This window comes from Tachysurus vachellii, chromosome 25 (assembly GCF_030014155.1).
Source record: "Tachysurus vachellii isolate PV-2020 chromosome 25, HZAU_Pvac_v1, whole genome shotgun sequence".
NCBI classification, from domain to species: Eukaryota; Metazoa; Chordata; class Actinopteri; order Siluriformes; family Bagridae; genus Tachysurus; species Tachysurus vachellii.
In genome coordinates this window covers 6,674,173-6,690,567 of record NC_083484.1, presented here as the reverse complement: position 1 = coordinate 6,690,567, position 16,395 = coordinate 6,674,173, and the positions used below count along the sequence as shown (strand labels likewise).

The 16,395-nt window shown below is 36.4% G+C and overlaps 2 protein-coding genes across 2 annotated transcripts in view; one reads left to right on the top strand and one right to left on the bottom strand.

Moving 5' to 3' along the window:
- Positions 1-14,168, top strand: part of cul1b (cullin 1b) — a 103,282-nt gene extending 89,114 nt beyond the window's left edge. Inside the window, exon 23 of the mRNA XM_060862287.1 lies at positions 14,155-14,168. The gene's annotated coding sequence lies outside the window, so the exon portion shown is untranslated. The remainder of the gene's footprint in view (positions 1-14,154) is intronic.
- On the bottom strand, positions 247-12,001 carry LOC132839926 (polycomb complex protein BMI-1-A-like). The gene is given in 18 exon segments (XM_060861140.1): positions 247-1,270; positions 1,415-1,495; positions 1,630-1,728; positions 1,837-1,882; positions 1,963-2,068; positions 2,257-2,307; positions 2,613-2,668; positions 2,787-2,883; positions 2,973-3,096; positions 7,189-7,324; positions 8,646-8,704; positions 10,000-10,062; positions 10,275-10,331; positions 10,416-10,476; positions 10,783-10,812; positions 10,814-10,966; positions 11,042-11,153; positions 11,799-12,001. Coding segments are annotated over 18 exon segments (1,785 nt in total). The 5' UTR covers positions 11,935-12,001; the 3' UTR covers positions 247-952.
- Positions 14,169-16,395: the final 2,227 nt, after the last annotated feature.

The following is a 16,395-nucleotide window of genomic DNA, read 5'->3' as shown; positions in this document are numbered from 1 at the left end:
CAATAGCATTTCTTTTACAATTTAAGCATGCTTAAATTTTACTTTACTAAACTTTACTCCGTCTAACCGGCTTATATAGATTTATATTTAATTTCTTAAATATATAATAAACACATACACACAGGGGGACATTTACTAAATAAGAATTGTATGGGATTGGACTTATAATAGCATATTCTATTTATTGTAGTGTGCATATTCACATTGGTTTGTTTAATAAACACCAGAGGGAGCAAAAGGCTGAGATAAAGGCAGCAAAAGTGTAAAATGTTTATTTTTTTTATACTGTGCAACAGTCACAATACAATAATTATTCATACAATCAAAACAATAAGACAAATGAACACTGAAGTGAGGCTATCTACACGGCCTAGGTTACAACCTTGAAGGTTTGGGTGTGGGGCAGGGGAATGGGTAGTCCCATGGTGCTCCGGAATTTACATTGCTGTAAAAATGATATATGCACAACAACTACAACTTAAATTTCTCTAATCCATTTTAACTGAATTGAATATATATTTTCTTTGATACAACCTCAAATGCCACTTGAATATAACAGGAATGTTTAGTAGGCCTAACTAGCCAAGGAAGGCAAACTAAAGCCTTTATCATGTGTTTAAAAGAAAGTACAAGCTTAAAATACTAGCAACACCTCTTGATTTGTTTTATTCAAAAATAAAAATAAAATAAAAAAAAAATATGCATTATAGAAAAGTAGGTTCAGTCTATTATGCAAACTGTTTCAGATGTTTTCCAAATCCCATAGCTCAGAGCCACAATGAGGCTATCGTTTCCAAGTTTACTCCAGCAATTGGATGAAACGTGCCACTTCTACTATGTTAAAAGTTACACGTGTAATAGGAATAATGACAATAAAATGGCTACAACGACATGACATTGGCATGAAAAATAGCTGGGTAATCTGGAGTTGGCTTAGGCAGGTCTAGCCCCATCACCCTGAAGAAGTAGAAGATCCATTTAAAGAAGGTTTTCGCATTTTGTTGAACGTAAATTGCCGATTGGGGCTTCCCATTGAGGAGCCATTGACTGGGTTGGAAATATGAGGAAAATGAGGATGAGTGGACTGAACAGGTGTGCTTGGACTTGGTAGTGGTGAGGATGTAGACGGAGCTCCAGCTGGGCTGTTGGCCTGGTCACTTGCAGAGTCACTTTCTGAGCGGTTGGCACTGCTTAAGCCATCCTGCGTGTGAGTAATCTTCATTTTTTTGCAGTTAGGACGTACTCGATATTTCAAGGGTAGCGGCCCATTCTGATGAGTTAAAAGAAAAGTGATCATGATATTTAAAAGTTCTAAAACAAGTCAATAGCGTTGTAATAATAAAAAAATCATCATTTTACAGGAATACTAAAGTGCTATTATGGCATCATGGAAATTTCATTAAGACCTCCTTACCCTTCTCCATGTGTAAATGTAAGCAATGTCCATTAATGTGTAGTAGTCCTTTAGGGGTTCATCCTCATACATGACTTCAATCTATGTGAAATGATATTACCATGAGTCCATAAAGTATTCAGAATATTGTTTTCTGATCTACAACTAATATTCAGTTTAAGATATTTAAAATGGTCTCAATTCAAAAAGAAGGTAATAATTGGAAATCAGATTACCTGAAAGGTGCATGGTATGTCCATCTTACTTCTCAGAAATTTCCTCAAATGCATTACAGTCATGGCAGCAGGACACTGCAAGTACCTCTTGTTGTTTACCTTTAAAAAGAGACATGAAAAGTAAAAAACACTAAAAATTGTAGGCATAATAGGGTAAAAGACGCAAATGGACATTTATAAACTATATTAACCATTTAACCATTTTACCTCATCCTTAGTCTGTTTCTCTCCCTCACTACCTTGCTGTTTAGCCCTAAAATAAAGTAAAAACTTTATGCACAGGAGCTCTATATGGCTGTGTACAATTCATTTTTTAGCTTCAAAACTACATACTTGGTGTCAAAGAACTCGATTGACAGACTGATAATCTCATCATCTGTGATGATTCTCTTATCCTCATCAGCAACTTCACCACGATCCTCATTAGATCCATTTGCAGCTTTTTGAAAAAATGAGACATTAAACAAAGTTACATTTTATTAATAAAAAACAGTAATCAGTAGTTTTTGAATGTGTGTCTTTTTAAGGATCATGACACTATAATAAACATTATAATTATTTTTGTCTATAGGCATTTTAATCACTGTCAAATGACTCATTATTAAAGACACGATTGAAAAGATTTACCATCCACTGAAGGGTGTTCAGCATAGAAATCTCTTCTTCGCTTCATTTCATCTGCAAAGAAGTTTAATTTACTCAGGATAAAACAGAACACCAGCACTGTTCCGTTTACAGACTAGATGACATGGCACATTAGACGTGTCCATTTGTCATTGTTATAGAACGAGGCATATTGTAATAATTGTAAGATCAAGAGAATATTTGACATGCATACAAGGACATCAGACACAGTTTTGGTTAAAAAGTAAGGAAAGTTTTGAATCAAAATATTTTAATAAAAAAAAAAAAATTGAAGGATATGCCCATTATATTCTTATTCGCCGGTTATTTGCATCAACAGTGTCTACTGGATTACTTACTTTTGAAAAGACCTGGGACCAACTTATACACAATGTCCTGCAGAGTTTTGTCAGACCTGAAACAGTAAAAGGCATTTTCTGAGAGAAATTCATTCTTTACTGAAGCAAACAGCAAGCAATATGCAAGAGTCAATGTGGCAATTTTATTGTAAGGATGATGATTAATTCTATTACCTAATATTGAGAAGAGGCTTTGTTTTGTGAACCTGGACATCACATATGGGACAGTATTTACTGTTCTCCAGGTAGCGCACAATGCACATTTTACAAACTAGACGAGAAAGATATGGTAGGTTAGAAAAAGTATGCAGCTGACAGATCAATTAAAGTCCAATAGATTAGAAAGAACACGGTACTTACATGAATGCAAGCATTCTATGATTGTGGTTGCGTCGATGAAATATCCACCACATAATACACACATCAAATGTGGATTTAGCTCTGTGATCTTGATCCTTGTTGTGCGATGCATCGTCATGGAAGGTTAAGGTCCTGAAGAGAAATGAACATGTGTGTAACCATTGTGGCTTGGCAGAGGAGGAAGGCTGACTGACTGCCAACAAAAATGCATTATTTTCCAGAAGGAGACTGCAAAGCTTAATACGCAAGGCTTTAATTAGGATGTGCAGGAAATTATTAATAATCCAAAATAAATAGTCCCCGTTCATACACAGTTACTATTAATAATAATAATAATAATAATAATAATAATAATAATAACCGATCACAACAGTATGCATCAGATGAACAGATTTAAAACAATTCTTTGTTTTAGCATCAATCCGACAAACCAATTACACTAATTAATTCAGTCTCAACTTTTAATCGCTCTATTTAAAGCAGCACACGCTTAATATATCGTATGAAAACTAAATTAAACCCTTTTATGAACCCGTGCGTATTATGAGCGATTCCAGCCGCCTCTTGTTTCTATAGCAACTCCGCACCAAATTAAGCGCAGCAAATGTAAACGCGATTTAATGGATGCACGCGCTACCTAATTCAACGCAGCGCAGGTGTCTATTTAAAAGGTAAACTCATATACTCAAATTACATGAGGTTTTTACACATTCAAGTGATGTCACTACCACGTATTCAACCACACCTCCGTCTGAAAAAAAAACATGGGCATTTTCTCTTTACGCATTTGCGTCTTTACAGGTTTTAAGGATACATTATATTTGCATGCATTCACATCATATCATAATTCATATACATCACGGCACTGATCAGCAGAAACGGCACGCATTGCGCCATTTGAGCATTTGTTTGTTTGTTTTTTCTATAGCCCAATGATTAAAGCTAAAAAGACAAATCTAGTCAGTAAAGCTTTAGACGCTACGTTTGGTGCTTCATCTGATGTTCTATACAAAAAAAAAATCCTTTATCTTGTATTATGACTAGAAATATTTCCGGCAAAGGGAAGATAAATAACTTTTCAAGATGCATTATTTCAAAGTGAAATTTTGTTTGGGTGCAATACTATATAAATGCTGCTAATAATAATAACAATAAGAAGACGTTTTGCTGTAATTGCTGCTGTACTTTAATCAGCTTTGTCCTACTGATGAATAATTTGGAGCCATTTGCAGTACAACTCCCTCTCGGCGTGCTCACACTCCGAGACAGTAATGTACACCGTACACAGTAATGTAGACCACCTTGAGCAATTCTGTTTCAGTTTGTGGTTAAAATATTCAGATGACGTTCAATTGAAAAGACTCTTGAGTGTGGAGACAAAGCATAGGCTTTTGCACACCAAGTTACAAGCTGCGTAAATATGCGTTAAAAGGTTATTGAAGTTACTACCTTGCTGTGGCTCTATGGGTATTACCGGGCGTTTGAATTCGCAACACCTCATTTAAAACAGCCTGGTATTCGAGTTCAGGTATTCGCAAATTCGCAGCAATTTGCCCCCAAATCCAGATATGACAGCAGAGTCCAAAGGTTCATTTTAGCATTTCAAACTGAGATCCCTTCTTCTGTTGCAACCTCATATCTGTAGCTACAAAACTTACTAGACAAACTTACTAAACTAATAGACAGTAGATGCCAAATACGTTTGCCATGTCATCTGAGAAGACTGCTATTGAAGTTACTCTAGGAAATACTTATGATAAATATTAGTCATATACATAACTTCATACAGCAGGCCTATGCTTCGGAGGAGTAAGAGGATAACGCAAGATGAATCCTACTTAATACAATTTCTCCAGCTTTAATGACCATAAAAATATCATGATAATTTGAAGATAAGTGACTAAATCCACTGACCACGGAAATTAACTAGTGCTATACGTGTAGAGGTGTGGAGATACTACACAATCACCACCACACTGTATGCTCTAAATGTGTGTTAGAGTAAACAGTAACCATTAGGCCCTGCAGAAATACGACACCTACTAAGCGGCAGAGGAATAATTCGTGCTAATCGTCACTGACAACGCATAACCCTGGTTGACCAAAGAAAACATGCACTTGCGGATTTCATTAATTTACGGGATCGGCACAGGACGGGTGGGAAGGTCCAGGAGGGTGAAATGCGCCTTGGTCCAGGGTTTGATCTGTCACGTTTGTCGCTGTAATAGCTTCCACATCCACGGAATGTTTTTTGGCTATGAGGGACATTTTCTCATCTATACAAAGTCCCTGACAATATTCATTCCTGCTAGTTTTCCAACAAGACACACAAGCAAGGCGCGCAAAAAGAAACTCAAGCGCGTGTATGACAAAGTTCTTGAAGCAGTATTGAATGTTGCATTGCAATGGCAGCTTTACAGACGTTTACATTTAGCGGGTTGTGCGTGTTTTAATGGTTTTGTCTCGCTCCTGGACAATATTTACAGTGGCCTGCAAACTAATGAGTGAAAATGCATAATCAAAACAAACCAGCAATTAGAAGCATAAAAGCGCGATGAGGAATAGAAAGGAATATGAAACTCAGCTACTGCTGCACTCTAGATGTAGGCCTATACATAATCGCGTGTATGGACCGTCAGCAATAAACGACACGTTGTGTCAATAAATAATTACATTAATTATACAGTGCATCTCGGGGCCATGTTACGCATGCAGTGCAGCCATGCAACTTGCCTTACATGTTATCTTTACATAGGCCATCAAATGCACTTCTGACGCTCGAGGAAGCGAGTCATACAGAGATGACTATTTATCACATGCCCTTTACACAAACAAAACGGTTATATTTGTGGCTGTTGTCACCGTAGTCTATATGGCCAACTCAAGTGCGTGAGCAGAAAAACTGAACACGCTTTTACACGCGGACACGTTTAATGCGCCGTTTTTCTACAGAGGCATGTGTGAAGGGGTGCAGGTTGCACGGTGAATGTTTTTTTTTAAAAGACAAAATCACCAAGCTATCATTTTCATTACATGTACGTGCACCTACACCATTTTAAAATAAGGCCGAATAAAAACCTATAAAGAAACGCGACCCAAAATAATTACTTCTAAGCGACGTGTGCAAGTAAAATATAATACAGATATACACAAAAAGACGTGGAGATAGCTAAATCCATGCATGGGACAAGACAAAAATACCCTCATTTGTCTTATATATGCGCCAATAAACCTTGCTTAACACACGCACCCCCAGGACGCAACTCAAACTATTAATAAAACTCCTTTTTAAACAGGCTGAATCATTAATTTCTCTCAATTTAATCCCACCATGGCTTTAAAGGATGACAAGCCTTTTATGATCCGCGGGCAGCTTCTCTGTTTCACCACCGGCAATTAGCCGACCATATGAATTTAAGTTGAAAAGACGTGCAAAGTGGAACATTTCCCACTTCAGACCCATTGCATCGAGTTCTCAACCTGTTTAAGAATGCATATCTATAAAATTGGAGAATTTCACGGCCATATAATGAGCAAAATATCATTTAGATTGCGGGCGCGCGTGAACATTTGACTCGACACGCTTGCGAGCACGAGACAGCGGCTTCGTTTCATTACCAACATAAGCACTAAATTCAAATAGAAACACACCGGCAACATGCTAAACCGACACATCACAAACACCTTAAAACAACGTAAACAAATAATGACGGAAATATTAAAAGACGTACAGGAGAAGAACTAAAACCCGGAGCTCGTGCGTGGACACAGAGTTGGTTGTGTGAGCTCGAGCCCTTGTCTGTCAGCGCCTGCATCCAGCAAAACGCGGATCCATGTTAAGCTCACAAAACCGCATACATTCACCAAAAACAACCAGTCTGAAAAAAACACATTGGTAAGAAATGATCCAGGAGAACACATACCTGGCAGAGACCGAGATGAATCCTCAAGAGCGTAGTTTAGACAATGAAAAGTTGCGAGTCGTTCAGCAGAAAGCGAGCGCGAGCCAAGCGGCCATTTTGAAAAAGAGCTGCAGACGCTGTCAATTGCAATCAGAGTCGTTGCTACGGCGCATTTTAGTACCAGGAAAAACGTTTCTTCCGGGTTTCCAATGTAAATAATGACGGCTTCTTATATTTAAATCCGCATAGGTTCAAATAAATGCAGAAAAAATGGCTTTTCTCTCGGCTAAGAGCCCCGAATCGCGTCTTTGTACAACGCTGCTCTGATGGCTCGGTGGAAACTGACACCGTCCCCCAAAATGGCTTGCGGTTCGACCGCCCCGCGCGGTCACGTGACTCCTTTGCTTAAGGGCGGCCTGGGAATTAGAGCTACGGGTCGATGCGTTCTCGCTAAAGATAAATAAGAATTGAAATTCAGCATGCTTTAGAAAATACTTGTGGAAAATCCTATTGGTGTTTCTCACGTGTATCGGTTTTCGACCTGTGCGTCATGTCATGCAGATGCAAATTGGTTTTTACACTCGTTCTAGTGCCCTTTCTGTATCAAACTTTTAAATGGACGTGACATCACAATGTATATGCGTTCACGGGGACTGAGAGAGAGTTTTAAACACGCCGCAAAACGCAAACAATTTACATATTTGCATGCATATTGTTTTCTAGGCCTGTTAGAAGAAGCGCCAGCAGGTCAGTGCACGTGCCGGCAAATAAATAAACACATTTCTTAACGATTAAAATGCAGATATTCACAGATTGTAGATAGTTCATGTGATTAGAACATTTCAGACACGATCTGCACACACCCAGACTGATTTAAGATTTAAAGAGCAAAGAGTCCTTTATTGGCACAAAAAAAAGGGGTTTGGTGTTAATTGGGTTGTGTTCAGCTCAACAGTCAACAATTAACATTTTAGTTGAGGAATAAAGTGCATGACAAGGCGTGCAAGAAATGAACCTTAGTACTGAGTGTGTGTGCAGTAGACTATAAATGTACTAAAAACAATAGTCTAGTGACTGACAAAGGTAAAGAATATCAATTGCTAGAATTGACTGTGATCTGATTAGGAGTGTAGATTAAAGAGTTAATAGTACAGTCTATACAAATATCACTGCAGCGCAAGTTAAAGAAGCAGGGATACCAAACACGTCCAAACGTTTTATACACGTCAAAAATAATCTAATCCCTCGAAACAAGACTATAAGTAGGTAACAGCCTGTCTTTTTCCTTTTCATCTTATTTTTTCTAATATGTATATCTTGTCTGAGATTGTTTTTTGTGGTTGTTGTGCTTATGTGGGCCCTTAGACCACTTGTTTATGGAACACAGTGCAAAAAGCGTGCAAGGTTCCCCATGTAAAAAATAAGACTCAAAAACCCAAAGAAAGAATTAAGAATCTTCCAGTCTTCTTTACCGGTGAACTGATCTAATTGTAAGTGTGAACCTGATTCAATATCTGCCAGACTAAAATTTGCAAGCCAAACAATCCTGTTTTCCAAACCCTTTAAATGCTTAGTTCAGTTTTAACGGCTGTAGAAATTTACGCACAAACTTAGATACATATGCAATGATGCAAAATGAAACATATGACAACAACAAACCAATGACAGCGCGTTGATTTTTTTATTTATTTATTTTATTGTGAACATTGAAACGTACAATAAAAAGCCCATCACACATCTCACTTTGCTGGATAGAGGCTGGAGATGGAACTAGAGCTGGGTGGCTCTCTCCACACTCTTCGCTGCATCCTTCATCTTTCCCACTAAATCCTAAAAAGCGTTTAAAATAGCTATTATTAATAACGCACTGTGTACAAGACATTCATATCCTCACAAATCACACACACACTTTAGTTTTGCGACAGAATAAAATGGTTAAAAATAACTCTGGTTTGCTTTGTGCTAATCGTACATGATGCATGTATATGAAAATTGTAGTACAATCAGATGTACTAATTTATTTAAATTATGAATGGTGCCTCCCAAAACTGAATAATCTCTGTAATGTGGTTCATTCATTCCACATAATCGAGTCGGGGAATTTGCGTAATTAATTTGCGTAATGATTTGGTTTGTACGCATGAGGTGAAAACGCATTTATGAACTACTTTCATATACAACATATATTTTCTTGCCTGCTAATGTTGCATATGTACGATTAAAAGGCAGTTTTACAGAGAAACATGCATGCAGAAAGCACGTGACAAAAACGTCACCAAATATTTAGGACAATGCTCGAGATGGCGCACGCACTATATTTACTTTTTTGCGTCACCAGCCGCAAAATCCGGGTAAAACGATGAATAATTAAGATTGTTGTCTTTAGTTCATAATACTTTTTTATGAAAGCAAATGGCAGTTTACCCAAAGTTTAATCTGGAGGCTTTATTTTAACTGCATTATACGTTTGTTAGGAAATGACTAAAACCACCAATGTGAAGTAAGACATCAACAAATTGCTTAATGTGTGCTTCTTTCAAATTTTCCATTATTCCTCTCCCACACAAGGTTTGCTCAACAAGAAATGCTTGATCAAAAAGATTTGCCTAAAATTTGGGTCATGAAAAATACTAAGTTGAATAAAATAAAAGGCACATTTTCTCCACTTTTTCCCTTTAATACAAACATGTATTGTAGGTTTACAGCTTTAATCATGATACTGACAATATTAGTTTTTAGATTTTTCTTTTATACAAGTGCCCTAATCAGGAAAACATGGTTACTGAAAGTGAGAGTGAGATCATACCACAGTCAGCTATATGACCATGTGGCTTACCTAGTTTAACTAGATGGATTACAACTGCATACATTATACTTAAACATATCATTGAGATTTTTGAAAACAGTTTACATCATCTTTTCATTTAAACACAGGATTCTATGTACATTAAAAATGTATCCCACAATATAGAACAAACTAATATCCTGCTAAAGCGGTCTGAATTGTTTAACAGCTGCAAATGCATTACTAGTGAACTACAATTAATGTCCTTGTATCATTAAACTGCTACTAATATATAAATATACTTGTATAATATTCAACACAATAGTTTAATAAAAAGTACCTGAAGTTGTTCCAATGTGCAGCTAAAATTTAGTTTCGAAGAGGCTCCGTTATTCCCGCCATTCTGAAAAATGACCATTCAAGCAAAGATAATAAAACAGAAGAACAAACAATTAATTTAAATTAAGAGTCTACACTTTTGACCAGAAGGTCGCAAGTTCAAATCATAGAGCTCCATCCTTAATCCTTAAATGTGCAGATCTTTGATTACATTAGATTCTGCTTTGGATTAAAGGCAAATGTGTATTTTTGAATATGACAAATAGAGGCACTTACCTCAGTGTTGAAAGAAATCAGATAGGATGGCTGATTGACCTTATGCACATGGCTGTTCTAACAAAAGCAGTATACATCATTCGGATTGTTGCTCAGTACAAATTGTCAACATTTCTGTATGTAAAAAAACATATATATTACCTTTATACAGTAATCTAAGCGCCAAGAAACATCTGTTATGTGAGGAGGACATCTATCAATGCTGAAAAATAATCAAAGCACATGTTAAACATAGTGACCAGACTTACTGGTGTATATAATTTATTGGTCTTTGTATTTTAAAGCTATTTATCTGCCATTATCTGCTATTTATAAGCCAATATAACTATAAACATGAAGCAACCAAGTCTAGAACATTGTGTAGAACAGGCTACAGCCATTCCACAGAAAATAAGCATGAGTTGCTTTTCGTACATTACTGAGTACAACAAAAATTGCAGCGCTCCAAGTGACATAATTTGACAGTAAGTATATGTACTGTATATAGTGCAAAATAGTGATGGCCTACCTTGACAACAGCTTTTCCAAATTAGCTTTGTTTTTCTAAATGTAAAATAAAAAGTAATGTCACGAACATGTTTGTTTACAAATTGCTCAGAAGACAACACCCTTTGGAGGATGTGATCACCTGATAGAGCGCATAAAACGCCTCCACTCTCTCGCCATCATATCTGAGGTCTTCAAGGCACGAGCTGTAAGAACGAATGTAGACTTTAATGAAATGCAACTTTAAACACAGAAACACACGAATAACATTATTAACTTACCATACAGTTGACCTGTCTGCATTCTGTTTTACTGCTTCCAGTATAAAGGTTGTTGCTGCAGCATGACATTGTTTCAGGAGAGCCTGATCATTGTTTTTTAGTTCTGGGTAATCTAAAAGGAAACAGACAGAGATGACACTTCACTAGAGTGCATTCAAAAGGTCAAGGCGCCTACAGTATATCGCATCTAGACCACAGGTTCCAAAACCTTTTGTAGGTGAACATTGTAGTGTTTCTAAAGCCCTGCCAGCTAATCAGCTCATTCACTGCCCTGTCCTGTCCTGGATTGGAGTGGGTGTGCAGCAGAGAAAACAATAACATGTGCAGGACAGGGGGGATTCCAGGCAGGACCAGGGCTGGAAACCTGTCATGGTTGTAGCATAAAAATCAATGCAGATATTTAAGCAGCGCTCTATAACATTGCTTATAAGCATTAACAATAAGTGCACTCGAGCACAAGCTATTAGTATTGGCTCAATTGGCTGCGTGTTGTCAGGAACGTTGTGATGCATGAATAGGCTAAAAGCCTCTTGTTAGCATGCTAGCATAGCATTGTAAGCTAAAAGTCTGTAAAGAGACCTGAATTAGGAGGTCCACACTGACATCACAATACAGTTTTCTCAGGCTTAATCATAGCTTGAATCTAAATAAACGGTCGCTTGTAAAGAGAACACGTATAAAAGAAGTCGTATTTTAATTCATGCCCGTTTTCAGACAGAAGTGTTCGAGTACAATGGGCAGATTCAGCTGGACTTACCGAACACGCTTTCGGTCGGAAACGACAGCAGACTGTGGAAGGCCGCTTCGGTGAAGATGGTGAAGGATTTTAAGTCCAAGGAAGCTGGATCGGATAGGGATTGAAGCCCCTTTACGACCGAGTCTGACAACTCCATTTTGTGCGGAGACGCAAAGCAAACCGTGTGGTCACGTGACCAGGTCAGCTGATCTGAGGCAGGTTCCGCGTTGAAAAAACGGGTTAAAAATAAAATATAAAAAAAACGGGTTAAAAATAAAATAAAATATAAAGTGGCTATGTTCGCGCAAACAAAGTCTGGTGGTGAAATATATCCAACTCTTACACTTGTTAATTGACACACGCAGTAGCTACAAGCTGACACCATTATAGATGAATTCATCATCACATAGGAGTCGATGGAGCTCTGTGGCTTTTCATGGACGGTTTTATTGCCAGGATAGATTCTATAACGTGTAAGAACAGGGGGAGTTCTTACAGCAGCCTGCGATCAAACAAACCAAAGTGCATTATATGCAAAGGCTTTACACTGTTGCACATCTTCTGCAGCTGGAAACGACGTGTTAGAATCCAATCACGCAGTTACTTTAGTTCTGATCCCTGCTCCTGCACTTCAGGGTTTCTTTGCTCTAACACACTGGGGGGAAAAAAGCTAATCGGATAATTAACGGCCCTTCCTGAGATCAAGTCGTTGTGTTAGAGCAAAGAAAACACTAAACATATGTGCAGCACAGGAGATTTACTCCTACAGGGTTGAAATCCTGTGTATGGAAGCTCACACTTCAGTTAAGCGCACTATGACGCTTCATCTACAAATTAGTGAATAACACACTTTGTGCGCACACTTTGTTTGTTTGTAATTGTATATATGCAGTAGTAAGACTACACTGGAAAATACAGAAAATACAAACAAAGTGTGCGCACAAGTGTGCACTAAGTGTGTTATTCACTAATCTTGTGTATTAAGCTCACACATCAATTAATCGCACTAGGACGTTTCATCTACAAATTAATGAATAACACATTTTGTGCACACTTGTGCGCACACTTTGTTTGTTTGTATTTTCGGGTCCAGTGCAGTCTTACTACTGCATGTATACAATTACAAAGAAAGTGTGCGCACGAGTGTGCACAAAGTGTGTTATTCACTAATCCTGTGTATTAAATTCACACGTCAATTAATCGCACTAGGACGCTTCATCTACAAATTAGTGAATAACACACTTGTGCGCACACTTTGTTTGTATTTTATGGTCCAGTGCAGTCTTACCACGGCATGTATACAGTTACAAATCTTCAAGTTGTTACGGGGATGTGTGTGATTCAGGGTCATAGCCTTCTGTATCCTATTAAACTAAATCAGTCTCATGATATTTAAGTCAAATCACATTATGTATTAAACTCTTTTTGTTAGAAAGGTACAATGGTCTTATGTATGGATACATTTCAACTGTATGGTATGGTTTGGTTAAAATAGCTTAGTTATGGTATTTTGTCTTTCACGTTGGATATCAAAGTCATCCTATAGTTTGACATGTGACCTGAGACTGGCAATTTTTAATGGTTTGAAATGGGATTCATATACATTCTAAATGTGGCTTATTGCTCTCTGAGAGAGACTTTGTGGTCTCTAAAGTAGAATATGGTTTGATGGTTAGTCAGTGGATTTAATTAATTTTTGTCCGCAGTAAATGTTTACTGGAAAATCAATTCACATCAATAAGTGATGCAAAATTTTTATATACTAGCTATTATTCGACTGCAATGTTAATATTTATCAGGGAGCCTATATGACTAGTTGTATCACATAAGACGAATGTGCTAAAATCAAGGCCAGTTCATTAACACCTTACACTTATTCATGATTTTTATTTTTATAGTAAGTACACCAAAAATAGTGTTGGATTTGGTTATTAGATCTATGCAACATGCATCTAGACAAAATAGAAAGAAAAAAAACCCTCCACACTCTGTGATTATTCAAGAAATGATCATTGAATAATAATTAGTTCAAATGCCAAGTAAAAGGCTGAGTAGAGTGTATCTCAACTAGAGTTTCCTAACTCTGGTTCTGTAGTAAATCCTGTCCTGCACATTTTAGTGTTTTTCCTATTCCCAACACATGCATTAGAAGTTAATTATCCGAATTTTTTTTTTCTTTTTTTTTTTTAGTAAGGAAAACGCTCAAAGGTGCAGGACAAGGGGGTTTCTCCAGGACCAGGGTTGTGAAATTATGCTCTAGATGACTAGTATAATTTAAGGTCATTTGTGTTTCAGCTCTCAACCCGGCCTCACACCTTCCAGTGTTAATCATTGCACCGACAACCTTAAAATCCATGAATCTTTGACCCATCTGCAACGACTCAAACACCCCTTAAGTAATTTAGGTAATCAGTGTCTCTGCTGTGTTATTAATTTTGTGTTTCACTGTGAGAAACTCAGCACTGCAATACTAAATTACATAAATCCAGCACATTGTTATCTCTGTGACAAAGAAAATGACATGCATTCAATTATCCGTATGTCGATTGCAGCATTTTACCCGTATGTCGATGACCCGTATGTCGATTGCAGCATTTTAAGATATTTAGAGCACTTTAACTTAGTTAGTGTTTCTTTTTTTCTTTTTTAAGTGAAATGGGTTCAGAGTGTAACCTGAGAATACTGGACGCTAGGGGGAAAACACACAGTTCTGTCATTTGCAATTTATCCACAGTTTCTTGCAGTTTGTACAGCTCGTTTTATTAACCATGCTATACGGATTTTTATTGTGATGAGGCTGTTCTGTAAAAGTCATGGTCTTGAATGTGTCTCACACCTGCAGCATTTGCATGTTTTGCACGCTCATGAGAATAGAGATGACATTAAAATCAGTGTCGTCTGTTTTATTCAGTTTCACTGAAGTCCTCAGATAGGCGTCTACAATACTGTCAATAAAGCTATTATCAGTGGATGAAACAAACATGTGTAGCATAATGTAAATTGATTTCATTGTAATTACAAATATTTTGGAACCCAGAAAGAAATGGGGAGTTATATGCAATATTTCCAGTTGCATGCGTCCTTAAGCGAAAAAGCAAGAATATGGGACAGACATTTGAAACTGATCATTTTTCACAAAGTCGCATGGTAACTTTTTTATGTGCACAGCCACTAATGTTATTACACCAAGCCATATTCGTAGCCCGAGTGCTATGAAAGAACTTATCAAGTAACTATACACACTTCAGAACTTAGGCCTCCTACTATGATTTGTTAACCTAAGAGCTTTGCCCAGTAAAGTTCAAAACGAAATCTATAATTAATACTATATATATTATCTATAACATATATTAGTTTGTTCTGTTACAGTTATTGGAAAAAGCACTATAAAAATTCATACATTTATTCAACAGGTCACCTCAATAATAAAAAAAAACAATGATTTTTTTTGTTTTATTACTGATATATATATATATATATATATATATATATATATATATATATATATATATATATATATATATATATATATATATATATATCAGTATCTTTGAATCATTGGATTACGATAATTAAATGAATCTGTCCTGTGGTTGCTTGTACAGTTTCCTACTTTTAAATGAAGATTCTCTTTAAAAACGTTTAAGAACTTCTTAATTTTCTTTATTTTCCTGTGAAACGCTAACCTGATGACCACCAAACTCAAAAACATCTTCTGAAAGTTGTCGAGAAATTAAATGAATGAATGAATCACGCGTCTTAAATATGACAGACGTTTGTTTGGTTACAAGACATCCAAATTAATTCAGCAATATTGACTCATATGAGCTTTTTAGTAGAACTGTTAAGTATTCGATGTAAATGTATTTTAATGAAGAACAAATAATAATAACAATAATAATAATAATAATAATAATAATAATAATAATACTAAGTATTATTATTATTATTATTGTTATTATTATTATTATTATTGTTATTATTATTATTATAGTTGTTGTTACAAAATATGTTGCACTAACCACTGTTTGTAAAATGTATTTATATTTATAAATAAGGGTACAGACGAAGAGAGGAGAGGAAAGCAGGGAAGTAAGAAGAAAAAGCATATAAATATTTATTTGTTATAAATAAATAGGTCTCCTAACAGAAACGTCTCCTAACAAAAAGGTTTACCATATAAACTATTACACGCTTAAAATGTTAAATAAATTCCGTTTATAATTAGGCTTAGATGAATGAGCTGTTAGTGCATTAATGTAACCATATTGTTTATGATCTCTGCTGTTATAGAAAGTTAATGAGCACCTTCTGATTTAAGATTTAAACCCAGCTATTTGCCGGGTATTGTCATTAACACAAATCTGTTCAAATAAATCTCAGTTTAATATTAAGATTTGACGTCATCGCGGACGCCATGTATGCTGCTTAAAATAGACGCAATATAGACGCAAAATAATCCAGGTGTTGCAGGAAAAAAATATTTGTACATCAGGTCCTCAGAAACAAAATGCTAAAATCAGACTAAAATCAATTAATTATTTTCTAGAAATTTATCAGTTATTAATAGTCTCTCTCTCTCTCTCTCTCTCTCTCTCTCTCTCTCTCTCTCTCTCTC